This window comes from Megalops cyprinoides, chromosome 7 (assembly GCF_013368585.1).
Source record: "Megalops cyprinoides isolate fMegCyp1 chromosome 7, fMegCyp1.pri, whole genome shotgun sequence".
In the NCBI taxonomy this organism is placed as follows: Eukaryota; Metazoa; Chordata; class Actinopteri; order Elopiformes; family Megalopidae; genus Megalops; species Megalops cyprinoides.
The window spans coordinates 750,728-778,350 of record NC_050589.1 but is presented as its reverse complement, the minus strand read 5'-3'; the positions used below and the strand labels follow the sequence as shown (position 1 = coordinate 778,350).

At 48.3% G+C, this 27,623-nt stretch overlaps 1 protein-coding gene across 1 annotated transcript in view; it reads left to right on the top strand.

Moving 5' to 3' along the window:
• LOC118780222 (metabotropic glutamate receptor 7-like) overlaps positions 1-20,747 on the top strand; it is a 123,148-nt gene extending 102,401 nt beyond the window's left edge. The window contains exons 8-10 of the mRNA XM_036532629.1: positions 107-1,042; positions 10,913-11,159; positions 19,656-20,747. Of these exons, the coding sequence (XP_036388522.1) occupies positions 107-1,042; positions 10,913-11,159; positions 19,656-19,705 (1,233 nt within the window). The 3' untranslated portion in view covers positions 19,706-20,747. The remainder of the gene's footprint in view (positions 1-106; positions 1,043-10,912; positions 11,160-19,655) is intronic.
• Positions 20,748-27,623: the final 6,876 nt, after the last annotated feature.

The following is a 27,623-nucleotide window of genomic DNA, read 5'->3' as shown; positions in this document are numbered from 1 at the left end:
AGTCCCTCTCATTAGCCTGAATGCTTTTTCAGGGAAAGGCTTCCCCTGTCTTGTTGGCGGGTCCTGACCCCTTCCTGTTTCCGGCTTCCTGCTTCCTGTGCTGCAGGTGGAGGAGATGCAGTGGCCGGATGGGGAGCAGGACATCCCGCAGTCCGTGTGCAGCCTGCCCTGCAAGCCGGGCGAGAGGAAGAAGATGGTGAAGGGCATGCCCTGCTGCTGGCTCTGCGAGCCCTGCGACGGCTACCAGTACCAGTACGACGACACGTCCTGCAAGCTGTGCTCCTACGACATGCGGCCCAACGCCAACCGCACCGGCTGCCAGCCCATCCCCATCGTGAGGCTGGAGTGGCACTCGCCCTGGGCCGTCATCCCCGTCTTCCTGGCCATGCTGGGCATCATCGCCACCATCTTCGTCATGGCGACCTTCATCCGCTACAACGACACGCCGATCGTGCGGGCGTCCGGCCGCGAGCTCAGCTACGTGCTGCTGACCGGCATCTTCCTGTGCTACATCATCACCTTCCTGATGATCGCCGCCCCGGACGTGGCCGTCTGCTCCTTCCGCCGCATCTTCCTGGGCCTGGGCATGTGCATCAGCTACGCTGCCCTGCTCACCAAGACCAACCGCATCTACCGCATCTTCGAGCAGGGCAAGAAGTCGGTGACCGCGCCCCGCTTCATCAGCCCTGCCTCCCAGCTGGCCATCACCTCCAGCCTGATCTCCGTGCAGCTGCTGGGAGTCTGCATCTGGTTCGGGGTGGACCCGCCCAACACCATCGTGGACTACGACGAGCAGAAGACAGTGAACCCCCAGCGAGCGCGAGGTGTGCTGAAGTGTGACATCACAGACCTGCAGATCATCTGCTCGCTGGGCTACAGCATCCTGCTCATGGTCACCTGCACCGTGTACGCCATCAAGACCCGTGGCGTCCCCGAGAACTTCAACGAGGCCAAGCCCATCGGCTTCACCATGTACACCACCTGCATCGTCTGGCTGGCCTTCATCCCCATCTTCTTCGGCACTGCGCAGTCCGCTGAGAAGGTAAGTGCCCATGTCTGCTCAGCGAGGCAGGGAGAAACCTCACCAAACACTCTGTGGGTGGAGCCTCACTGACACATCACACCGCCGATTTTAGACCAATTGGCACATTCTGCTTTCCTCATCAGAATGTGATTATTTAAATGCATGGCTTGTCTATCGTTCAGTAAAAACTCCACCAGCCTGAGCGTTAATGAAGTCTAATCTGCCTACAGGTTGTGGCCTGTAATTTTATTCTAAAGGAGCTTATCTTAGTCATACATGCTATGCTCTGGGCTTTTGAGTGGCTGAGCTGTTTTAAGGAGCTGCTGTACTTACACCTGTTCCTGGGGTCCAGTCTGAGCTGACTCATTCGCCGACGGCGACCTGGAGGGAGCTGCTGGCTTTGTTCCGCAGACAGAAGGTGGGGTCGGGCTGCCAGGTCCAGCGCTGTGGCACCCTCTAGCAGCACATGAGGTGCCTGCAGCTTCTTTGGATTAAAGCAGTGGAGATGCGTCCACACTCTGTTTGAGTTTCACTCTGCTCTGGTGCATTGTGGGCATTGTAGTGTGAAGAGTTGCTATGGCTGGGTGAGAGTGTATCGGAGGACTGCATTTGACTCAATGCAGTGATCCTGTATCAATATGGAGGGTGTGCAAGAAGCTTACAGCAGTACTGGTGATTGCAGTTTCGGTGGTAAAGAGAGAAAAAGTAAAAAAAAAAAAAAATACAGTACTTAAAAATAAAATAGTTGTGTCATGTTTTGAGTCACAGAATCATTGCCCCTGTTTGCTCTAAATATTTAAACATATAACGAAAAAAACACTCAAGCAGAACTCTAGTTGTTCTGGTCTAAAATAAATTATTCTAAATAGAATATTGAGAGTTTTGAGTTCATCTTTTAGTCTTGTACTGGGATCTTGCTAATACTCTGCCCTACTTGTTGTTGGTGAAGATGATCATTCTTTCAGCACCCAAGTGATTCTTTCTGAATGATTCATTTAAAGTCCTGATTCATAAGAGTCACTCTGCTGGTGTGATGCCCCCGTAGCAACACATACACTTACATGTACCATGTTCATACAGAAACTCCATTAAACTCCATTTCCTGTTTCCTGTCTGGCTTTTCCCTGTGCCTGGTCTTATGTCAGGGTTGCAATACTGCAGTATGCTTATTGATCAAAAGCCCATGATTCAGAATACACATTTCTGTTTTAATTGATTATGGATTCTTATTGAGGGTCAGTTCATGTTTAAGCCACTTTCAATCTACTGCAGTATCTAAATGTTGCATCTAAAAATTGCTTATAATGAAACTTTATGACATTAATCACATTAAAAGTCAGAGCACTGGAGACAGAATGTTCTGTGGCACCATCCATTTAATCATGAAATGGACATACAATCACATCTGCAGGGCTCTTCACTGGAGAATGTTCATTATAACTGTGAGACTAAATATACAGTAATGAGGCGTTAACTGTCCTTGCAGCAAAGTGGTTAATTAATCAGATTTTGAATTTTGAGAGTACAAAGGATAGAGTGAGAGAGAGAAAAGAGAAGGGGGGGTTAGAGAGAGGAGAGGGAGGAGGGAGGAGAGAAAGAGAAGACAGAAAGGGTGAAAGGGAGGAGAAGGGAAGTCCTCTCCATTGGTGGTCTGAGAGTGTTTGGCATCAGCAGATCAGCCCAGGTGACACTGCGGCCTTTCCTGTTTCTCACCTAAAGCATATTACACTGAATACTGCTCATATCACACTGACTCACATTGACAAATGCACATATCACACAGAGTACTGTGCATATCACACAGAGTACTGCGCATATCATATAGAGTATTGCGCATATCACACCGAGTACTGTGCATATCACACTGAGTATTGCGCATATCACACCGAGTACTGCGCATATTACACCGAGTACTGCGCATATTACACCGAGTACTGCGCATATCACACAGAGTACTGTGCATATCACACCAAGCATTGCATATATAATGCTACATGCACATCATATCTCAGTAATCATAATAACAATTACATCAGCAATCAAATTGCAGATGCAAGTTGGAAACTCGGGACTCAGCTCTGGAGCTGAGGTCACCCGGCTGCTGTCTCCCAGCAGTATCAGGCAAGGCCTGAATCACAGCCCATTCACTGTAATACTTAAACACTTAAATCAATACTTATGATACATGTTTATGTGAGAGTCAGTCATTACATGAGAGTGGAAATTTTATTGTATTTATAGGTTGTTGCTTAGGAAACAGAGCCATTTGTGCCCTTAAATGGAAGGCTGAATGTAAAGGTCACTAAGTGTCCTTGTTTATAACGTCTATAATTATGTCCCATGCAGATTGCAGTCCACCGGTGACACACTTATTTCCTTTTCTTCTTGAAAAGTCTGGAGGTGATGTGTGATTCAGCTGTTACTGTCTTCTGGGCTCTTTTGGTATAATGAGGTGTTCCTCCGCGTGGCATTTTAGTCAGAGGAAACACACGGTTAGCTCCCTGTCCTGTGTCGTGCGTGTCATTGCTTCTTAGCACTGACAGGAGCACCAGGAGCAGGATGTGTGCATCAACATCTGAGAAAGCCTTATATAGATATACAGCACAGCTTTGGGTCCGGTTAAACACCAGAAGCAGGAGTCAGCAGATTCTCATTCTATGCTCATTCTGTTACTGAATAAAATCCGAAAAACTCCTTTGCCATGAAAACATTTATCATAATGATGCATCCCCAGGACATCCATTAATCTCTGTGCATTTGTCCCTGTGGTCAGGCACAGGGGTACAGGCAGGTGAGCGGGTCTACCTGGCTCTAGGTGTTACACGCTGCCTCTGAGAATAATGACATCATCACCGTTATACATCCATATATTTACACTCCATATTGATTTATTTACCGTGACGGTCCCACGTGGCGGCCACAGACTGAGTCATTACTCTGCACACCTGGGGCAGGTCTGTGCTGCTTCTCGAACCCGGGCCGTACAGCTCTGCCTGCCCTCGAGACGAGAGCTGCAGCCGCTGAGCTGCAGGGGAGGAGTGAATGCTTGCCCATGAATGTGTGATATATGCTGTGCAGCACAGAGTCGCACAGCACAGCATCACACAGCACAGCACAGAGTCACACAGCACAGCACAGAGTCGGACAGCACAGCACAGAGTCGGACAGCACAGCACAGAGTCGCACAGCACAGCATCACACAGCACAGCACAGAGTCACACAGCACAGCACAGAGTCGGACAGCACAGCACAGAGTCGGACAGCACAGCATCACACAGCACAGCACAGATTCACACAGCACAGTCACACAGCACAGCACAGAGTCACACAGCACAGCACAGAGTCGGACAGCACAGCACAGAGTCGGACAGCACAGCATCACACAGCACAGCACAGATTCACACAGCACAGTCACACAGCACAGCACAGAGTCGGACAGCACAGCACAGAGTCGCACAGCACAGCACAGCATCACACAGCACAGCATCACACAGCACAGCGTCACACAGCACAGTCACACAGCACAGCACAGCATCACACAGCACAGCGTCACACAGCACAGTCACACAGCACAGCACAGCATCACACAGCACAGCACAGAGTCGGACAGCACAGCATCACACAGCACAGAGTCGCACAGCACAGCGTCACACAGCACAGTCACACAGCACAGCACAGCGTCACACAGCACAGCACAGCACAGCATTCGCAGTCTGATTGTGCCGGTCCTCAAAGCGTGCAGCTGCAGGATTAGATGGTGGAAGCAGTAACCATGGTGACAGGTGTGTACGATGCACCGGTTTTTCCTGTTTCCATGGGAAATATTTCTGCATAGTTAGTCATTAGAAACGGATAATGATGGTGTGAAGGTGAGGCGTGTGCCTGTGTCAGAGCGCTACCTCACTGCCCCCTGCAGTGTAGCACAGAGCGTCTTTACAGCGCCCCCTGTGGACATCTGACCCAAATTCCAGCACAGCGGCTTCCTCTCTCAGCCGAGGGCCTGTAATTACCCTCCTGTTCCTTTAGCGCCCTCCCCGCTGCTCGGCAACCCTCTGTTTATAGCGGCTGTAATGATTTATTAAGGGTCCCATCAGAAATTACATCACAGTTTAACGTCTGAGTCGCACACCCCCAGAACGGCTGTCTGCAGCTGCTTAAAGGAGCAGGACAGAGGTGAGCACAGTGCAGGTGAGCGCAGCGCAGGTGAGCGCAGCGCAGCGCAGGTGATCACAGCGCAGGTGAGCGCAGCGCAGCGCAGGTGAGCACATTACAGGTGAGCACAGCGCAGGTGATCGCAGCGCAGGTGATCGCAGCGCAGGTGAGCGCAGCGCAGGTGAGCACAGTGCAGCGCAGGTGAGCGCAGCGCAGTGCAGGTGATCACAGCGCAGGTGAGCGCAGCGCAGCGCAGGTGAGCACATTACAGGTGAGCACATTACAGGTGAGCACAGCGCAGGTGATCGCAGCGCAGGTGATCGCAGCGCAGGTGAGCACAGCGCAGGTGAGCGCAGCGCAGGTGAGCACAGTGCAGCGCAGGTGAGCAGGTGATATCTGTGGGTACCTGCTTTATTAGAGGAGGTGTGCTGGAGAGGGTGTGCTCTGTGCTGTGATGGAGTGCGTCAGACGCGCTGTGTAAAGCTGGTCTCCCCAGCTGCTTGGACACCTCCCCACTCCTGGAGGCGACCTACTTTCCTCCCGCCCCAGGCCGGGTGTAGCTGTGCCACACGGGGACCCGCTGCCTTTGAAGGGCTCCAGGAGGGAGGCCGCCGTTCTACAGGCCCTGAGGCTGCGTTTCATGCAGATTATAGCTGCAGAACCCGCCCAGAACCAGGACACAGTGTTCATGGTACCGGCCTAGAATCGGAACCAGCACAGAAGCAGGACACAGTGTTCATGGTACCGGCCTAGAATCGGAACCAGCACAGAAGCAGGACACAGTGTTCATGGTACCGGCCTAGAATCGGAACCAGCACAGAAGCAGGACGGAGTGTTTCTTAGCAGTTGTGCAAATCAGGATATTCAGGTATTTCAAAGTAAACCTTTTATTCCTGTTGCAAATACCCTAATACCCTAGTGCAAGTCGTTCAGGTACAGCAACTTCCTAAAGACCAGTCCAGAACACTCGTTTCCTGGATACCCTGAAAACCCTGAAAGAAAATCTTCAAAAGGTCAGTGGGACATGCAATAATAAATTTTTGATAATTTAATAAAAAGGATGAGACCTATAAGCCACAATGTGCACATATCTCCACACACACACACATGCGCTCTCTCGCAGCTTCACTGTAAAACCCGCTACCGCTGCAGTTCAGGGCTGAGGGCGTCTCGATGTCACACTCTGACACATCACTGTTTCAGCACTGCTTGCAAAGCATGTTTGTTTTCTGTAAATAGAAATCAGGCGGGAATGTGTGTGTGCAGATGGTTCAGCATGAAAAGCCATAGCCCAGCGTTGACTGGTAAAAGCCTTGGATTGCCTCCGTGGTGAATTGCCTCTGTGGTGAATCACCTCAATGGTGAATCGCCTCTGTGGTGAATCGTCTGTGGTGAATCGTCTCTGTGGTGAATCATCTCTGTGGTGAATCACCTCAATGGCGAATCGCCTCTGTGGTGAATCATCTCCATGGTGAAAGCTCTACAATTCAACATGAGTTCTGGCAAACTCCAGAATGGAGGGTTTTCTTGTTGTTTAGGATGTAGGAACTGTATTTAGGATTTTGGTTTAGTGGATGGAAGAGAATGTAATCATGGAGGTTGACTGGGGACTGAAGGGATTCATTTTGCTCAAGCCTGTTCAGACATTTGAAAGTAGGATAAAATTTTCATTAGCTAGAGGAACTGCTTCCATGCCGCACTTTTGCAAGAACATGGTGCATTATGGGTCAGTTTGCATGACAGCTAGGGCTTGTTTAAACAGTAACGGACAGGTGTGACATGCCACATGAAGCACGGCCATTAAACAGATGAACAGGCTCTGTGGCCCTCAGCTAAGACAGATTCTGTTCTAGGATCTCTGATTAGGAGAGTTAGAATGGAGCTGTTTTAACTCTCCCGACACTCACAGAATGAAGTGACACTCTGGAAACACGTTGGAGGAGGAGGCTGAATGATGATGCAGGATTTCCCGCTCTTTCGGGGCAGCGTTGAGGAGAGGTGAGAAGCTGCGGAGAGCTGTAGCTGTGGAAGGTGTTGAGATCGCGGAGTAACTCTGAGCTCCTCTGAGCTCTCCTTACTCACAGACGTGTCTGTCTGCAGCACAGTTGTGTGTGAGAGGTGTGCAGGCTTTGCTCTCTGCGTCCCGGCTGAGCGCCGATCCGTCTGCAGAACAGGCGGCTCACGGGCCAACCCGAAAGCAGACTGGGGCGAGAGCTGGAGGTTTCAGCCGCTCTGTCCAATCCCACAATGCTGTGTGGCCGCAAGCTCCAAACCCAGCGGCAGGTTATTTATTTACTTGAGTGAAGGGACTTCTTAATTTGGAAAGTAAAATCTGTAAAGTGTTTATATTAAGCCTGTGACCACACCTCTTAGGGTGTTTCTAACCCAATAGGAAGCCTGGCACCCTGTCTGACAGCACGTCCTGGGAGGGGGGCGGAGCAGCAGTCTCTCACCTGTCAGGTGAGGTGAAAGGCAGGTGCAGGCTGGGGTGGAGGAGGGAACAGCAGTACAGCAAGGGAAATGCTTTCCAGCACTCACTGGGTTAAAACAGGCCGCCATGGGCACCTGGCAGGAAGGTGAGGTATCTGTAGGGAGAGACAGTCAGCTGATGGTCATGTGAGACAGCCTCCCTCCGAGCAGAATGCTCTGTTTGTTTTAGAGGACTGTAATACACAAGCAAAGCAAGTGTGCCAGCTCAATGAACTCAATGCCTTTTTTGCTATTTCTTTCTTAATTTGTCTTTGGCTTTCTCTGGGAAAGGTATTTCATCTCACAGACAAGACATCTGTCACTTCTGTAAATTTTAAGAAATCTTAAAAGGAAGTTTATGAATTTTTCAATCATGTTTTGTGAATTAAAATCAGAACATGATTGATCACTTTGGGGATGTTAGTTTAGCATGTAGATTCATAAGGTGAAGTTCAGTGGGTGGAGTTTAACACATAGATTTGGTGGGTGGAGTTTTGCGTGTAGATCATATTATATGTAAATTCTGTAGGCTGGTTTCTGTAATCACAGGGTGGATGCAGAGCCATGCTGTATGTAGAAAGAGTCCTTTTTCACAGACAGTTTTGTGCTGCGGTGTGGATTGGCTGTCTCCTGTGCCTTTTATCCATCTGTCAGTTGAAGCCTTGTTATGTGTGATATCTGTTAAAACATCGGAACACAATGATATCATTAAAAGTATAGCAGGAGATCCTGCAGCTGCAGTAGATGTTAGACATTTATAAAACCATGAATTGTCTTTTTAAGACATTCAGAACTAGCTCCATGTCTCACTGAGCTGCGTTTAAAGTCCTGCATTAATAGGTGTTTATTTCTGATAATGTCAGATGCGCTTATTTTCCTCTGTATGGGATAGTTACCGAGGGCTTTGAGACAAGCATCAGCTCTAATGAGACTGCAGCTCCTCCACCCACACACACAAACGCCGCTCAGAGAGGAAGCCTATGCTCCAGCTCCCTTTCACAGCCTCCGGGGGCGTTCATGTAAAACACTACCTTTATTTGGAATAAAGCACTCCCGAAATAAACAGAGCAAGCATCCAGCTAACCCCTGTAAATGATAGCACAACCAAACAAGCTCTTGGTTTCCGCTGGTGCTGTTTTGTGTGCGCTCTTAAAATCGTTCCCTCCACACGCTGATATCTGGACCAGGCATGACTCATTAATGAACTTTTTTTGGAGATATGCAGGTAGCTTTTCCTTGACACAGTTCATGGATTTGGGCTCATTAAAAATATTTAAAGAGGATTTGTGAGAGAGGGTGTGAGAGAGAGAGGAGAGAGGGTGATAGAGAGATAGAGGGTGAAAGAGAAAGAGAGAGAGGGAGTCCAGCACCTTTTACAACACAGTTTAAAGAAACGCTAGTGGCAGCTAAGCTCTGTGCTTGCAGTTGTTTTACTGTGATAGTGAGGGTAACAGCTTGCAGCTGGCTGCATCACATAAACAGAGGAATATGTCGCGGAATTTAAAATGCACCAATGGCTCCTCTGCAACAGCATAAACCCAGGGAAGGTGTTTGGTTGGATGTATCAGTGTGTTTGAATCAATGTCATTTGAAAATTGGTCCTGTCTCCCTGGAGCACCTGACTGCTCTGTGAAGGAGGCAGGGACATTCTGTAGTTGCAAGCCCCTAGGGCATTCTAGGAGCCCCTGGGAATTTTGGGAGCCCCATGGGCATTCTGGGAGCCCCTGGGCATTCTGGAAGCCCCTGGGAATTCTGGGAGCCCCTGGGCATTCTGGGAGTCCTGTGGGCATTCTGGGAGCCCCTGGGAATTCTGGGAGTCATGTGGGCATTCTGGGAGCCCCTGGGAATTCTGGGAGTCATGTGAGAATTCTGGGAGTCCCATGGCCATTCTGGGAGTCCCGTGGGCATTCTGGAAGCCCCTGGGAATTCTGGGAGCCCCGTGGGCATTCTGGGAGCCCCTGGGCATTCTGGGAGTCCTGTGGGCATTCTGGGAGCCCCTGGGAATTCTGGGAGTCATGTGGGAATTCTGGGAGCCCCGTGGGCATTCTGGGAGTCCCGTGGGCATTCTGGAAGCCCCTGGGCATTCTGGGAGCCCCGTGGGTGTTCTGGGAGTCCCGTGGGCATTCTGGGAGTCCCGTGTCTCACTTCTGGGTCAAAGGCCGTGCTGAACAGAATAGCTGTGTTCAGAATGGCGTGGCTGAACATTGGCTAATGCACAGAGAGGTATGGGGTTCTGTGGTGGCCATATTAAATATTCCTTCACAACTTCAGTGTACAAAAATAAGAATACATCAGAATCCACAGATGCATTGTAGTGTACCTGGGAGGTCAGAAAGTCAAAGCATATTGTCACCACACTCCTTGTTTGCAAACGTCCTGACAAATGAATTCTGTGTGCAGGTGTCAGTCGTCAACAAGTGTTTTATTTGTGCAACATACATAACTGGAAATACTACTAGAAATATTAATACATTGATAGCCCTTTTTGAAATAGGTTCAATCAATAATACATGCATATTATTATTTACACAATGCACTGTCCAGCATCCTACCATACTACCAAGGATGCCGATATATTGTATATCACTGGATGTCTTCCTGTGCGAACCCAAGGCCCCTGTGCAACACTTCCCTCAGTTTAAAGAATCTGAAATTGCTGCTCTACAGTGGCAAAATGCTCAAATGAGATTAAATTTGATATAGTGCTATTATTTCTGCCATTCAGACAAAGACAATACAGCCATACTTCGGAGAGAGTGCATGCTGTGTCAGAGGGAACATCAGAGATGTCTGGCAGAGACGTGAATGTGGAGTTATGTGCTGTAAGATAAACCGAAAATGGCACTAAATAGGGAATAAGATTAAACTGCATGAGCAGAGACAGACCAGCCTCTGGGGAGAGGGTTTAGCTGGAAAAGCTGCTTATACATTCAGTTTCTGTGTTTTATTTTCTTTTGAAATTGACCTTTAATGTGTTTCTCATCTATTTTTATCCCTTTAAACCAATAAAAATAAATGAAATTATTATAATAAGAGATAGGAGAGGAGATCGAGGGAGGGGAAGAGGGAGAGAGAAAGGACAGGAAAGAGAAGGAGAGAGAGAGACCTGCTACCTGTGCATGACTGAGCTCTCTCTTGCTGTTACCTATGTGTGGTTATTCTGTAAGTCTGTTACCTGTGTGTGGTGGTGCTGTAACACTGTTACGCTGTTACCTGTGTGTGGTGGTGCTGTAACACTGTTACGCTGTTACCCCTGTGTGTTCGCAGCTCTACATCCAGACCACGACTTTGACCATCTCCATGAACCTGAGTGCGTCGGTGGCACTGGGGCTGCTGTACATGCCCAAGGTGTACGTCATCATCTTCCACCCCGAGCTGAACGTGCAGAAACGCAAGCGCAGCTTCAAGGCTGTGGTGACCGCCGCCACCATGTCCTCGCGACTGTCCCACAAACCCAGCGACCGGCCCAACGGCGAGGCCAAGACCGAGCTCTGCGAAAGCGTGGATCCCAACAGTAAGCTGGAGCGCGGGGCGCCCTTTCCTCAAACACTTCTTCCACAATGCTCGGTTCTCGTGTGTGCTTTTCAGCAGCTGCGCTGGTTCTAGTCTAAATTACTGTGTCCATGTTGCGGTCTGGTGGCTTCAAGGAACTGGATTTGCAGGCAGAAGTCCTTGGTGGGGCACCACTGTGTCCCTGTGCAAGGCGCAGAGTGCCTGTGTGTGGATGGGCATGTAAAACACCCTGGATATGAGCCTCTGCTACACGGGTATTAATGTAATGGTGTGTAACTGTCAGGGGTTTTGATCTGCTTTAAGGTTTAGCTCATCAATGTGTGGGATTGTTCTTATTATTACCTGAGGAAAAAAGCAACAATTAACACAGGATGGATATGCTTCAAACAGGCACAAATGGTCATCGCTGTTATTAACAGGATAGGCAGTATATTCAGTTATAAAAAAAAAGACCAGCCCATCCCTTTTCAATGCTAATTTGAATTCAAGCCGTGCAGTTATGTCTTCAACAGATACAGCAAGAGGAACTCACTAAGAGGTTGTTCCTGTGCTGGTCTGTCTCATCTTTGAATTGAATTATCCTTCTGTCCTTAAAGAATTCTTTTCAGTGTTCCTTGCTGTGCTGGTCTCATTGGCGCTGTAGCACTGTGATGCAGGAAGCTGTCTGCGGTCGGGTAGCTGGGCCGTGGGCCTGGCCCCGCTGGGCTGCTTGCGGAGACCCATGTTGCAGTTTGCTGGAGAGTCACGAAGCGGCCCGTCCGCCGCCACCCAAATCGAACACAATCATCTGGAGTAATTGTTATTGTCTTGGATCCATTGATCAAATTGCATTCACCTTCAAGCAGTGAAAATAATCAATGAAGTCCCATTGAGAGGTAGAGTTGCAGTCAGTGCAGTGGTGCCTACTGTTATCAGTGGGCAGCACTGGCAGCGGGATTGTGGCGCTAATATAACCCATGTGGCTGAACCCCTAATGCCACAATGCAAAAATAACCCCTAGTGGCCATTTTAAATGTGTTCATAACTCAGTGGAGCATGTAGATACAGCTGCACAAATGTTTAATAATATAGAAAACAAGCAAATCTGAACCTGAGTGATGAACATTACGGTAGTGATTTCTCAGTGACTTCAGCGGAACAGGCAGTGGAGACAGGATTTATTGAGGGGTCTGTATGCTACACAACACCTTTTACATGAAACTCTATTACATTCCAGAAGCTACATTATGATCTCATTTTAAAAAGGTGTCAGCTCATTGCTTATGGGAAGTGATATATAGTAAACAGTGTGAGCAACAGGTGAGTCACAGTGTGGCTGTTTTCCTGTGTGACCTTCAGAGAGGAGAAACTTCCCCGGCACATTAAGAGAGAGGCTGTAACGGCTGTAGCACAGGATCAATAATCAGCCACAGCATAGCCGTGCACTGCGGCTGCACCATCCTGCAGCTGGACTGAGAGCTCAACGCCTCTGTGCACAGCAAGCAGCGCTCCTTCAACACATCAAAAGAAGAGAAAAAAACAAGCTGTAGATGGTTAACCTTTAACCTGCTCCTGCTCCGCACCAGACTCCGGTGCAGTTGCAGCTTCTCGTTGTTCGTACCCTGAGCAGCGGCGAATGCCGCTCCCTCTTTGAGTGAAGCGCTGCTCTGAGAGACGCTGAGAGATGATGTCACACAGCACGCGCTTGCTGCTGTGCTGGAGGGACCGAGTCCACCACACAGAGATGCATGCGGGCGGAGCAATTACAAGGACGAGTGAAATTATGAGCACTGTGACTCTGTCCTCACGCCTCAGAGAGACTGCTCATACCGCGCTCTGGCTTCTCCCCACACACTAATTCTCATAATTTCACGGGTAAGGTAGTCTTCCCTTTCTTCTTTCTGCTCTCCTTTTTCCCGCTTGTGACCTTGTTCCATTTCTTGAAGGCAGGAAGAAACATGAACAAATTATTAATGTGGAGTATAACCTTTTACCCTGGGCCACAGAGCCCCGGCCAGCTCAGGAGAGACGCAGTGAAGCCGTGTGGCTCCTCTGGACGTATCAGGATAACATTCCAGATTACAGCGTGCTCTCACAGGGAGGCAGGAGAGAGGCAAAATACCCTAAAAGCGTATGGCTTTTAAAAGGCATCGCATGCAGAATCAAACCCTTTTAAATCCTGTCTGAATTATTTATGTGCTCTGCACACGCGCTTATCCAGGCCTCTTACACGGCTTACATTTTTTACAAATGATCCATTTAAACAGCTGGATATTTTACCAAAGCAATTTAGGATAAGTGTCTTGCTCAAGGGTGCAACAGCCGTGTTCCACAGGATTTGAACCCACAACCTTGTGGTTACATGCCTGGGTCCTTGAACACTGCGGTACACTGCTGCAGTGGGACTAATAGGGTTACCCCTCAGGGTCACACAGCGCAGCGAAAAGCCCTGTCTTTCAGTGCATGCAAATCTGATCTCATTTCAGCAATTTGGGGAAAAAACTCTTACAGCTTATACACGCGCACACACACGCACACATACACGCACAAGCACGCACACAAGCACGCACACACACGCGCTGTGTTTGCCCTGTGTTTTCCCTGTGTTTACGCTGTGTTTACGCTGTGCTCGTGCTGAGTGTGTGCTGTGTGCACTGTGTACACTGTGTGTAGGTGTTTTGGTGTGTTCTGTGAAGCCCAGACTCATGTGTGTGAGGGGGGAGATGGTCGGAGTCAGATCCCGCCCTCCTGATTCCTTAGATGACTCGACCCCAGATGCCCGGGAATAATGCAAACCTTAATGAGTTTTCCATCATATACACATCATGAATTATGCATATTTTTCACATTGAAAGGAAAGTAATTGAATATTTATGCTGAGTTTTGCCTCTCGCTCTCAGAAGGATGAGCTTGTAGTGTAAATGCAGGCCTGGAGCCTGTTTGCTCCCTCACACATTAACATGCTGTAAGACTGTCACCACTCAACATTACACCTTCTAACTCAAACTGTACAGCTAAATGAACTTGCCTTTACAGTGTGACACAGCAATGGCTAAATGAAAACAAGCACATGATGACGATGAATGAAGACAGCGGATTATGATGGAAATGAAGGAGGTGTGATCTCTGACCTGAGGAGAGCTTTCTCAGTGTCTCTCTGCTCCTCCTCTCTGCTGCTCCTCTCTGCTCCTCCTCTCTGCTGCTCCTCTCTGCTCCTCCTCCTCTCTGCTGCTCCTCCTCTCTGCCCCTCTCTGCTGCGCCTCTCTGCTCCTCCTCCTCTCTGCTGCTCCTCTCTGCTCCTCCTCTCTGCTGCTCCTCGCTGCTGCTCCTCCTCTCTGCCGCTCCTCCTCTCTGCTGCTCCTCCTCTTTGCCCCTCTCTGCTGCTCCTCCTCTCTGCCCCTCTCTGCTGCTCCTCTCTGCTGCTCCTCGCTGCTCCTCTCTGCTCCTCCTCCTCTCTGCTGCTCCTCTCTGCTGCTCCTCGCTGCTGCTTGTTTCAGCACAGTGCAGGGTGTGGTATGTGATGGTGGAAAGCCAGTCATCATAATGTTTTCATGAAGAGTATACTGTTTTATTATGATATCACCACTGGGTTTTGGTTGCTACTAGGTTACTGCTGGATTTTGAGGTGTGCTGTTAGCACAGTGTTCATTTTGAGGTGTGCTGTTAGCAGTGTTCATTTTGAGGCGTGCTGTTAGCAGTGTTCATTTTGAGGTGTGCTGTTAGCAGTGTTCATTTTGAGGTGTGCTGTTAGCAGTGTTCATTTTGAGGCGTGCTGTTAGCACAGTGTTCCTTTTTACGGTGTGCTGTTAGCAGTGTTCATGAGTGGTATCTCCTGACAGCTGTGGGTCTTCGATCGCTAGTCCTGTTCCATTCAAAGGAGAATTTCCACAGTCTGTTTGTCACAGTGAGTCATGACCCAGCCCTCCCCTCTTTTTGCACATTTACTGAATGAAATATTGATATCTCTGAGAGCATTGTGGTTTTACAGATTTCTCCACAGACGTGGACTCTTACAGATTTTAAAAATTTATTGACCGTGTGAAGCTGAAGTGTTGTGGGGGGTTGGGGTTGATTCCCCCCCACCGCACGTGCGCCTGTGTGAGTCTGCACACTCCTGGTGCAGATCCGGGCAGCTGGACCCCTCTCCTGTGAGAGGCGGTGTGGGCCACGGTCCCAGCCTCATGGCTCTCGGGAGGTGGGGGGTGGGAGGGGGGGGCAGCGGCGCTGTGTCAGCTGCTCCGGGGTCTCTTGCCGGCTGGCTCCCCCCGTCCCATTCAGCTGCAGCGGAAGTGACACTCAGTAATGAGCCATTTTATCTACATGAGCGAGCCACACCTCAGCCGGTCCCTGAGGAACCTTTCACTACCACACCACTACTGCCCCATCATACCCCATCACACCTTACACTTACATACACACATATACACTCAAACACACACACATGCACACACGCACGCACACACACACACACACACATATACACTCTCACAGACATTCACACAGACAGACACAGACACATACATACACACACACACACACACACACACACACACAGATATTCACACACACACACACACATACACTCTCACAGACATTCACACAGACAGACACAGACACATACATACACACACACACACACACACACACACAGATATTCACACAGACACACACACACACACATACACACACACATACACACTCCCACAGATATTCACACACACACACACATATACACTCAAACACACACATGCACACACGCACGCACACACACACACACATACACACTCCCACAGATATTCACACAGACACACACACACGTACATTCACACACACACACGCATACACTCTCACAGACATTCACACACACACACATGCTCACTCTCTCTCACACACACACACACACACACACACACACACACACACACACACACAGACTCTCTAACAGACATTCACACAGACACTCACACAGACACTCACACACACGCACATACACTCACACAGACACTCACTTCAAAACATTTATGTGTTTTCCAGGGTTAGAGAGAAAACCCTCCCACAGACATATAAGTACCCTACACTAATGGAAGTCCGATCACTTTATATATGTCCCTCTAGTCTGTTTATTCAACGGTGAATCCTGTAATAGGAGATGATCGATTATCAGGTCAGTCAGTAGGAAATGACCTGCTAATCAGTTATCTGGTTATGATTAGCATTAAGAGAATATGCAGTATAATGAGCCACTACCACACAATGAAATCTGCAGGATTAATCATGACTCCTTTCATTTCCACAATGACTAATTTATGCGTCCATCACGGACTTTCAGGGCAGTGCATTTTCACCATAGCAACTAACAGAAACAGAAATGAAGTGTGCGTTGCCTTTGCTAATCTCTGCCCCTCTCTGGAGCTGTAGGAGCGGGAGACTCAGGGCGTGGCTCATTGGGTGTGGCTTGTGGGGTGTGGCAGGTAGGGCAGGGCCTAGGGCTGGTTTTACTCACTGATTCATTCACATCAATTTGCTGTTCAGAGTTTGACACACATACACACTCACATACACACACACACACACACACACACACACACACACACACACACACACACACACACACACCATACAGTACAGTAGTCTGGGTCTCCCTGCCGAGAGCTTCCTGTGTCTAGAGTGTTAATTCTTCTGTTTGCATAACAGAGCTGCACTGTTATACAATAGGATTTCATATCTTCTTTTTTATATTTTCATTCATTGTTATAAATCAAAGGTGACTGCCGTTATACCTGAGGACTAACACTAACATATGTTTGTGCTCACTTTTCTGCATGGTGCTTTTTCTTTTGTCTTTGTAGTTAAAGCTGTCAGGCGATACTGTTCTACACAGGCATGGGTTTATATAAATACTTTCCAACACCATCAACCTGTCTCTGAAAAATAAGTTAGACTGAGCTGAACTGGGAACCATCTGAGATGGAAAATGCCAGAACTTCTTCCATATTCCTCCTTTTACTGTCTTGCACACAGTTAATTCATGTTGTGAGAAAGTGTTTGTTTTTTTTTTAATTTATTTATTTACCTTCAGCTCACCTGCCCATCACTGTGTCCACATCATCTGCACAGGGTCTTTCTGTTTCCCACCTGCTGAGCAGTACAGACACATTCATACGTGCACTCCAGCACATATTATATTTATAATAACATGGCTGCTCTAATATTCCTCACCTTTCCTCACCTCTGTCCTCTGCCTGCCAATCACCTGCATGAGATTCAGACCCAGACGCTTGGAGAGCACCGCTCCTCCTGCCTACAGTCCATCCCCACCAGACCCAAACACCAGCGCCAGCTCTGCACTCTGTGGCCTCTGGTCACCTGGCAGCTCCTACCTGCTGCGGCCATGCGATCCACACCTGTCCCTTTTCCTCACTGCCCCCCAGTGGTGGGATGAGCTACCTGCAGCCATCAGAACCACAGCATCACTAATGATCACTTCTGGTACTGACTCACAAAGCTACCTGTTCAGACTGCACCTTGTCTCCCAGATCCAGGACATATCCCACACCCAACAGCACAACACTGCTTACCCTGAGTAAAATGACGCAGTGTTGAAGATGGCACTGTGTGGGTGCCGGTGTGATTTAAGTATATATAGCTTTTATGGTTACTTTTATGTTCTTTGTTTGGAACTTTCTGTGCTATGGCATTTGAAAATGTCTTCTTTTATGATGGTTTTAAAAATGATGTATACATTTGTATCTGATTGGTTGCTGCCAGTATCGCCCCTGTCTTTTAGCTGTAGGCTTTATCACAAATGTGTTGCTTGGTAGACTGTATCCAGACTCCTTCACCTGATATTTAATATATATACGATATGTATGATCTTTCCATGACAGCAAGGCAAGGCTCCGGATATGACTGCCAAATGAATAAGTAATAATGACAACATCCTTATGCAGGACAATGTGCACAGCTAGGATTTACACACACACTCCACTTCTATGGGTGGAGGTTTGTTTTTTCAGGGGAAAAAATAACTGAACTGAGAAATCAAACCTGCAACCTGCTGATCTGGTGCAAATCAATTCCTTAATGACATCCACCAAGTTACAGCAGTGTGGTTTCACAGTGTGATGCAAAACACCCTCCCACCTCCACCCGAGTAACCACACCCACCCTCACACCTCCACCCAAGTAACCACACCCACCCTCACACCTCCACCCAAGTAACCACACCCACCCTCACACCTCCACCCGAGTAACCACACCCACCCTCACACCTCCACCCGAGTAACCACACCCACCCTCACACCTCCACCCAAGTAACCACACCCACCCTCACACCTCCACCTGAGTAACCACACCCACCCTCACACCTCCACCCAAGTAACCACACCCACCCTCACACCTCCACCTGAGTAACCACACCCAACCACACCCACTGAGTAACCACACCCACCCTCACACCACCACCTCAGGTGGTCTGGCAGGCCATAGCCATGAGCAGAGTGTCCGCTCATGCGCTGGAGATGCTCAGGTATAGGTGGGTGTGGTCAAAGGAAGACAGTACCTAAATAGTACCTAAATAAATCAGTCTAAATAAATCAGTTGATCTTTCTCATCTGATACCGTGATCAGATGAGACTTGATGCTGCACTCTGCAGCTAATGGTTAAAAACTGAAGTTAATAAGTAATGATCTGAAACATGAAGGCTGATATCTGCTGTGTGTCTGATCCTCATGTAGAGCATCATCGTCAGATTTATAATGACATTAAAAGAACAGCAAGACTCCCTCAGTCTCATAACCTCTGGTAAAAAAAAAAAAAAAAAAAAAATTCATATGATCAGTAACAACAGAACTGCAGGGATTTGGATGCCATGGAAACAGACATTTAAGAAGCGAAAAACAAGCCAAGCGAAATTGAAGCTTAAGGTCTAGCAGAGCACGCTTTTTAAGCACCGTGTTATCTCTATATCCACTTGTTCAGTAGATACACAGATAATACTGTTTTAGTGAAATTGCACCTGGGAATTGCTTCAACTCCTCTGCTGTGTTTCCATGGTAATGCAGACTCAAGCAGCACATTCCTTGTTGTTTGATTCCTATAAACTTGCATCAAATTGCAAAGAAAAAATCAGCACTAATGGAAAATGAAACAGCCATTAGGCAGGAGACCAAAGTGAGCATACAAGTGCACACTTCAAACCCCTAACGCACCCTTCCCCTGAAAAGACCACAGTGCACACTTTAAAACCCCTAACATACCCACATTTTCACAGGGTAGATTAGGGTTTTAAGGTGTGCACTTTGGTCCTTTCAGGGGAAGGGTGCGTTAGGGTTTTAAGGTGTGCACTTTGGTCCTTTAACGTACCCTTCCCCTGAAAGGACCAAAGTGCACACTTCAAACCCCTAATGTACCCTTCCCCTGAAAGGACCACAGTGCACACTTTAAAACCCTAATCTACCCTGTGAAAATGTGAAAATGTTGTTAATTATAGTAATCTTGTTTTCTTTCTTCCCTCAGGTCCATCTGTAAAGAAAAATTATGTGAGCTACAACAACCTGGTGATCTAAACGGCTCCATCAATGCAGATCTGGGATCAGTGAGAAGCCAGGAGCAGACAGCTGAGGTGTCTCCAGCACAGCACTGCCCACTGACTCCAGATCAGTGCGGGCCTCCTACTTTCCCATAGGAGTGGGAAAACCCTCTCGCTCAGAGGAAGAAAAGAACAATGTAATATTTAAAGATCTCGAAAACATGTTCCTATTCTGTGACGAAAGATGAAATTCTTCCTTACTACTTTGTTGAAAGCAAGCAGAAGAACAGAAGAACAGCAGTATGTGACGTAACAGCGCCCCCTCTTGATTGAAGGACGCAGCAGGTTGGGGCCCTTGCTCTAATTGGGGCAGATCTCTGAGGACACGCCTCTGCCCACAGGCCACGCCCCCTTGTCACATGACCTTTTCCAAAACTCCACATCTCTGAGACCTGTTCATTAATTTATGGCTCAATGTGACATACCTGATATTGTTTGTTGTATTTTTATTTTTTGTTTGTTTTCTTGATTCTTGGATGCACAAATTATTAAAGCCATATTCTTCTCTATGAGATGACTATTTATATTAGTGTTATAATTTTTAAAATTCTAATATACATAGTTCCCATTTTTTCTGTCAGTAACTAAATGCACAATGTACACTGGGAGCCCAGACAGAGATGCCCTGCAGCTGCATCTCCTAACCCACCTTTAAACTGGTCCTAAGGTTAAGTGTAAGTTTAATTTTTCAAGTAAGTGTGGCATTAATTTCTGAGTGAGACTCATGTACGTTTTCACCATTTCTAGAAGTGTTCTGGTCATTGGTTAGTTGTCAGGGACATAAAAGAAAGAAAAAAATGTTTCTGCTGTTGGGTAACTTCCATTCATCATATCGCACAGTGCTCACCGAGCATTGGTCAGTGCATGCCTGTTACGTTTGATGTGAAGAAAATGAAATATATTTTACTGCTATTTTACGTTTTAATTTATTATCTTTGGTTTTACTTTTACTTATGACAGAATATGGCTTTAATTGGTCTGGGAGTTTATTATGGCCCTGCAACTATGGAAGCAGAAAAGATGACAGGAATTCTATAAATATATATATATATATATTTAAAAAGAAAAAGCATGTATGTTTTCTACTGTTTGTACTATGTATATTCATGCTTATGTGCCGATGTTGTGGAAGACCTTTATGTTTGGCTACTCATGCCAGTATAGTGTGGTATTGTCCAACAATGTGTCAACATAAAATAAATCCATTTTGTTATCTTTTTTATTCCCTGCAAGATAAAGGACTTCTGTGTGTGTGTGCGTGTGAGTGTGTGTGTGTGTGTGTGTCTGTGTGCATGTATGTGTTTGTGTATGAGAAATGAGAAGGCATTGAAGTTTTTGTAATAATGTAACATTAATCTACATGCATCAAAATGCACAGTGAAGACAGTACTAGTGGAAAATGTGCATCAGCATCTGGCAGGGAGATGGGAAGATTTAAGATTAAGAAGGATTTATGATATAAAGGGTCTTTCCTATCTTGCCACAGCCAAATTACATGTAAGGAGAAAACAGTATAAAAGGAACAGGCTGAACTGATGAGACGAAAAGGAGCGGAAGCTGATGTGAACAGCAGAAAGCACAGAGTTCCATCAGAAAGCGCAGAGTTCCATCAGAAAGCGCAGAGTTCCATAAGCTGATGTGAACAGCAGAAAGCGCAGAGTTCCATCAGAAAGCACAGACTTCCATAAGCTGATGTGAACAGCAGAAAGCGCAGAGCTCCATAAGCTGATGTGAACAGCAGAAAGCGCAGAGCTCCATTGAGCCACAGTCTTTGTGGATTTTAGCATGTTCACATGGCATATTCATAAAGGAAGCATGTTTAATAACTGATTGCATGCCACCTTTACAGGAGAGTTATGATTGGCTATTATACAGAGAGTTATGATTGGCTCTTATACAGAGAGTTATGATTGGCTCTTATACAGAGAGTTATGATTGGCTCTTATACAGCTCCTTGCACTCATGCAAGTGCAGAACTGTGATTGTTCTCTGCAATGACGAGGTACCAAGGAGTGGTGTGTGTGTGTGCGTGTTTGTGTATGTGTGTGTGTGTGTGTGTGTGTGTGTGTGTGTGTGTGTGTGTGTGTGTGTGCATGTGTGTGTGCGTGTGTGTGTGTGCATGTGTGTGCGAGTGCGTGTGTGTGCGAGTGCGTGCGTGTGTGTGTGCGTGCGTGTGTGCGCGTGTGTGTGTGTGTGTGTGTGTGTGCATGCGTGCGCGTGTGCGTGCACGTGCATGTGCGTGCGTGTGTGTGCGAGTGCGTGCGTGTGTGTGTGCGTGCGTGTGTGCGCGTGTGTGTGTGTGTGTGTGTGCATGCGTGCGCGTGTGCGTGCACGTGCATGTGCGTGCGTGTGTGTGTGTGTGTGTGTGTGTTACACTCATCCAAATACTGAATTATTTCAGTGTATCTGCTAACAGAGGCATCAGAAACATTAAAGTCTCTCCCTCTGCGTTCTCCGTGTGCAACGCGTGCTTTAATGGAATCGGTCGTGCAGATTCATACATTCTAAATACTAATGAGGCTTAATTAAGACAGCTGCCTTCAATTAACCTGAGCAATATCAACAAAAATACATTAAACACCTTTATTTGCCCTTTTATTGGCACAAACACACCCCTAAAACCTTGGCGAACAAATGCTTACAAAAATGTGCTTCAGATTATCAGCTGCTGATTAAAAGATGATAAATGCAGATCAGTGGTAGATTAGCAGCCAAGTGGAATCTAATTGATTAAGAGCTTTAGCTGGAGAGAAAACTGGCTTACAGAGCCTGCCCCCAGGGCCGGTATCAGAAGATACTGCTGTAAGGGGTTTATCCCAAATTCTCTGTCACACGCAATCCCTGTCAACACACTGCTGCTTCCACTGAGTGATTCTGGCCATGTAACATAACAGGCATCAATGAACAATACTGCCTGCCTCCCTAACCCTAACCCTAACCCTAACCCTCTAACCCTCTAACCCTCTAACCCTAAACCCTAAACCCTAACCCTAATAAACTGCAATTTCTCAGGGGAAACATTTTTGTTTGTAGGACCCACTTCAGGTTAAACTCAAGCAATTAAAACAGCTTTTTCTGAGAAATGCGCTGGAAACTGACCTTACTTAAGGAGATGATAACTGCCTCAAAGGAACCTGAAAGGAACATGAAAGCTACAATCTAAAATGTCAAACTCAATAAAATCCTCAAATTTTGCATACTGTGAAAAACTTGGTCCTGTGATGTTTCTGTTTCTTTAGTGTCCTAGTATCTGTGTAATTATCATAAACACTTAACATGATTATAACTATATTGTTGCATAATGCTTACATAAAAAGTGCATCCCTGTCACCACTGTGTAAGGATTATGCAAGAGGACCTGCAATTACATGCTGAGAGCTTTCCAGTCTGTATGTAAAGTGTAACACTTTAATATTAATTATACTGCACTTATATTTGTATGTACACCAGTACTGTGGTATGTGTTGGAAAAGTGAAACTTTTATTCCAACTTTTCTTTCTCTCTTTTTAGCGTACTAGAAGGTTCTCTTTCCTGAAAACAAGGAAAAGAAATGCAGCATGCTCTTCCTACATCCAAACAGCACCTCTGCGGGGTGGAAACATGGTTGTGGCTGTCATGGGAACCAAGTCTGGGGTACTGCTCCCACCCAGCCTCACTACGTTGCCATGGAGACAGCAGAAGGAAGATCTGCGACTGAATTGCTCTCAGGCTGGTGGACTCTGGCTGAAATGGCCCTCAGACCAACAGGGCTATTTTTTCAACTTCCTTCAACAGAAAAACAAAAATGCTGCAACAGGCCAGAGCTCCAGGGCTCAGCGCTGTAACAGGCCAGGGCTCTGTGCTGTAACAGGCCAGGGCTCAGCGCTGTAACAGGCCAGAGCTCAGCGCTGTAACAGGCCAGGGCTCAGCGCTGTAACAGGCCAGGGCTCAGCGCTGTAACAGGCCAGGGCTCAGCGCTGTAACCGGCCAGGCTCAGCGCTGTAACCGGCCAGGGCTCAGCGCTGTAACAGGCCAGGGCTCAGCGCTGTAACCGGCCAGGGCTCAGCGCTGTAACAGGCCAGGGCTCAGCGCTGTAACAGGCCAGGGCTCAGCGCTGTAACAGGCCAGGGCTCTGTGCTGTAACAGGTCAGGGCTCAGCGCTGTAACAGGCCAGGGCTCTGTGCTGTAACAGGCCAGGGCTCAGCGCTGTAACAGGTCAGGGCTCAGCGCTGTAACAGGCCAGGCTCAGCGCTGTAACAGGCCAGAGCTCAGCGCTGTAACAGGTCAGGGCTCAGCGCTGTAACAGGCCAGGCTCAGCGCTGTAACAGGCCAGAGCTCAGCGCTGTAACAGGTCAGGGCTCACTGCCGTAACAGGCCAGGGCTCACTGCCGTAACAGGCCAGGGCTCACTGCCGTAACAGGCCAGGGCTCAGCGCTGTAACAGGCCAGGGCTCAGCGCTGTAACAGGCCAGGGCTCTGTGCTGTAGATTTGTGTGAACTGTTCAGAGCCGTAGAGGCAATGACGTTGCATTGCACACATGAAAGAGCTGTTGGGTGCCGATGGGACTCCTCACTCAGGCTGGGGAGAGACAGGCTGGGGCGTCACTCCTAACCCTCACAGCACGTCAGTCCTAACCCTCACAGCGCGTCACTCCTAACCCTCACAGCACGTCACTCCTAACCCTCACAGCACGTCACTCCTAACCCTCACAGCGCGTCACTCCTAACCCTCACAGCGCGTCACTCCTAACCCGCACAGCGCGTCACTCCTAACCCTCACAGCACGTCACTCCTAACCCTCACAGCACGTCACTCCTAACCCTCACAGCACGTCACTCCTAACCCTCACAGCACGTCACTCCTAACCCTCACAGCACGTCACTCCTAACCCGCACAGCGCGTCACTCCTAACCCTCACAGCACGTCACTCCTAACCCTCACAGCACGTCACTCCTAACCCTCACAGCACGTCACTCCTAACCCTCACAGCGCGTCACTCCTAACCCTCACAGCGCGTCACTCCTAACCCGCACAGCGCGTCACTCCTAACCCTCACAGCACGTCACTCCTAACCCTCACAGCACGTCACTCCTAACCCGCACAGCGCACAGCACAGCACGTCACTCCTAACCCTCACAGCGCGTGCACGCTCTCTTCCTGCCCCAGATTGAGTTTGTTCAATTTCCGCAGCTGAGTGAAGAGCCAATTTCAGCCGGTCGGCTCGTCTTGTTTTTAGGCATGACGGCCAATTACCTGCGCTCTCTGCTCCAGTTCTCCGACACAGCGGCCCCGTTCAGGGGGAGGTCCGAGCGCAGGCTGTGTGACCCAGCCTCCGACACAGCGGCCCCGTTCAGGGGGAGGTCCGAGCGCAGGGGGTACCCCGGGAGCCCACATTCCCGCCCCAAACTTCAATTCCCAGGATCAGTGCCAGCCGGCCGGACACATGCTAAGCCTCGCTTCCTCTGATCCGTGTCAGGCCGTGCTCCAGCAGGCTCCGCACCCCTTCACCTCCCTCACCCCCCCCACACCCCCCCATGCCCCCCGGCACCCCCCTCACCCCCCTGCGCCCACCCACTGGCTGGACCAATCGCTGTGCCACCCCACCACACCCCGAAGCACAGACGAGGTGACACATCTTTGTTTGCGCTGATCTTTGCCAAGGTAAACAAACCAGTTTGGGTCAAACATGCAAACTGTGCAAATAGCGAATGCCATGCAGACAGCAGGGCAGCTTAAGAACGGCACGACACGGCTTACTCTGGCACAGGTCTCACGTTCAGCCTCCCGGCATCAGCCCTGCTACATTTTCAGGTGATTTGATTGGCTGCTTGAACAATTCACAAGTCACAGCCTTCTCTCTGATTGGGTGAGCAGTGAAAGGCTGTTTGCCAGTGGTTAACATGCAGAGGTGGCAGAGACCACCCTCCATGGCAGACGGAAGGATTATCTCAGCTGACCTGCTGCGGGGACAGAAAAGTTGTCAATTTGTCTTGATTTTTCTTGCCTATAACAGCAGGTTCCTGTGAGTGCAGGGGGAAACGATGAAAAATGGAAGGGGAGGCGTACTTTGCGTCCTTCATCTTAATTGCATCAAATGCAAAAGCAATATGTTTGGCTTGTGCAAGGCCTGATGATTATTAATAAACATAAAGATAATAAATAGCCACAGGGATCTTGAAGTATATTTCTCAATTTTGAAAGAAGGAAAAGAGGGCCGTCTTGAGTTACTTGTGGTATTTGTCTTGTTAAAGGATCGCTCGAAAGGTAACTGCTGTTCTATTTAAAGACGATTGGGCACACCTGATCTAGCCACTAATTCTAATGTACTGTAGGTGTTCAATGTCACAGCAACATAGCCCTGCACAGTCACCAGTGTGAGCACATCGAAGTTCTTTCAGTCATTGAATGTGGTGGTGAGCAAACATTTATGCTTCATTAGAGTTAAAAACATGTGTTTATTAGTGTGCTGGAGAAGCAGTTACCCTCCTGATAAATGCATTCTTAATGTGGCAGCCGACTCGCTCTGAATGTTGAGGATGGTAGGATGCATGCAAATTTGGCCAGCAGTAATTTTAAGCCTCACTAAATAGGCCACCATGTTCAGTGTTATAGTGCTGAAAATGTCCCCTCCCAGTGTTCTGACGCTGAAGCTCCTGCCACCGAGTCTTTAACCTCATCATCATGCCTCTGTTTTTCTGACCTTGTTATTTGAAGCTGCAGGAGACTGCAGTTGCAGTTTTCACAAGCGCAGCGATTTGGACATGCGTCTGCGCAGTGCTGATGCGGCAGGCTGCCCTTTCACCTTGTCTGTTTATTTTAGCTGCTATCAGAAGGTCAATCTGCATCCCGCCAGCGTGAGGGTGCGAGCTGCATGTGTGTGCAGTCACATGCAGGACCCAGAGATCGGGCGAGTGGGGTGGGGGGGGGGGGGGGGGGGCTGCGGGGTGGTCAGCAGGCAGGACGGCTGTTTTACCGGCAGCATGTGGGGGGGATTGAGCACCTCATGCTCAGCATGTATTCCATTCCAGCATTAACTCATAAAGAGCAGAGAGTGGACTGACTGCTTCCGCAGAATGATTTCCAGTAAAGTGTTATGAGACGTAGTTGTGCGGAGGCACCTTCTACTCCCAGATCTTGTTTCAGGGCATTGAAATGAATGCTTTCTGCACTGTGTCAACTCACTGCTGCTGAAGGGGACTGTCTGGCGACCTTCTGTGACCCCAGTTTGCTGTTAGAAAGCCCCACCCCTAAATGACAGCCTTTGTGACAATGGAGAATGGAATGGCAGTGATTGTCACGCGCTCACAGTGAACCTGCACCAGGTAGACAGTTCTGTTAAATCACATCACTGTTACTGAATAACTATCAGCTCATAAATAACTAGTGACTTGAATATCTAGCTCTTCTGAAGCTGCATCAGGAGAGCAGTGCATGGCAGCTAGTTTGTGTAGCTGAAGGAGGACTTCATGCAATCAGTCAGTTTGTTCCATTTGATTTGATGTAGTGCTCTTAAGAAAAGCGCTCATTAGAGTGCAGTTCACAATAACAATTCCAGGAATACGGGCTATAGCTGCATCACAGGGTGTGCTGGAGGCAGCACGCCGAGTCCCGTCAGCTGAGTTTGTTTCTGCAGTTGTTTCTGCGTGTTTGTGCGTATGCATTTGTGAGCGTCCTCCGTGGGGAGGGGCACTGTTGACACCAGGAGGGAGACAGACACAAACGTCTGCAGAAGCCCGGGATGGAACATCACTTACCCCTCCTAAAGCCTAACGCCAGTCCACACAGGGTGACATAGTGTTGGTGCAGGTTTGGGACCAGAGGGTTGTTGGTTTAATCCCTTTGAGCATGGTACTTGACCCTGACGTCCCGCTGCAGAAACAGGGAGCTTATAGCACATATAACCCAGTGTGAGCCAT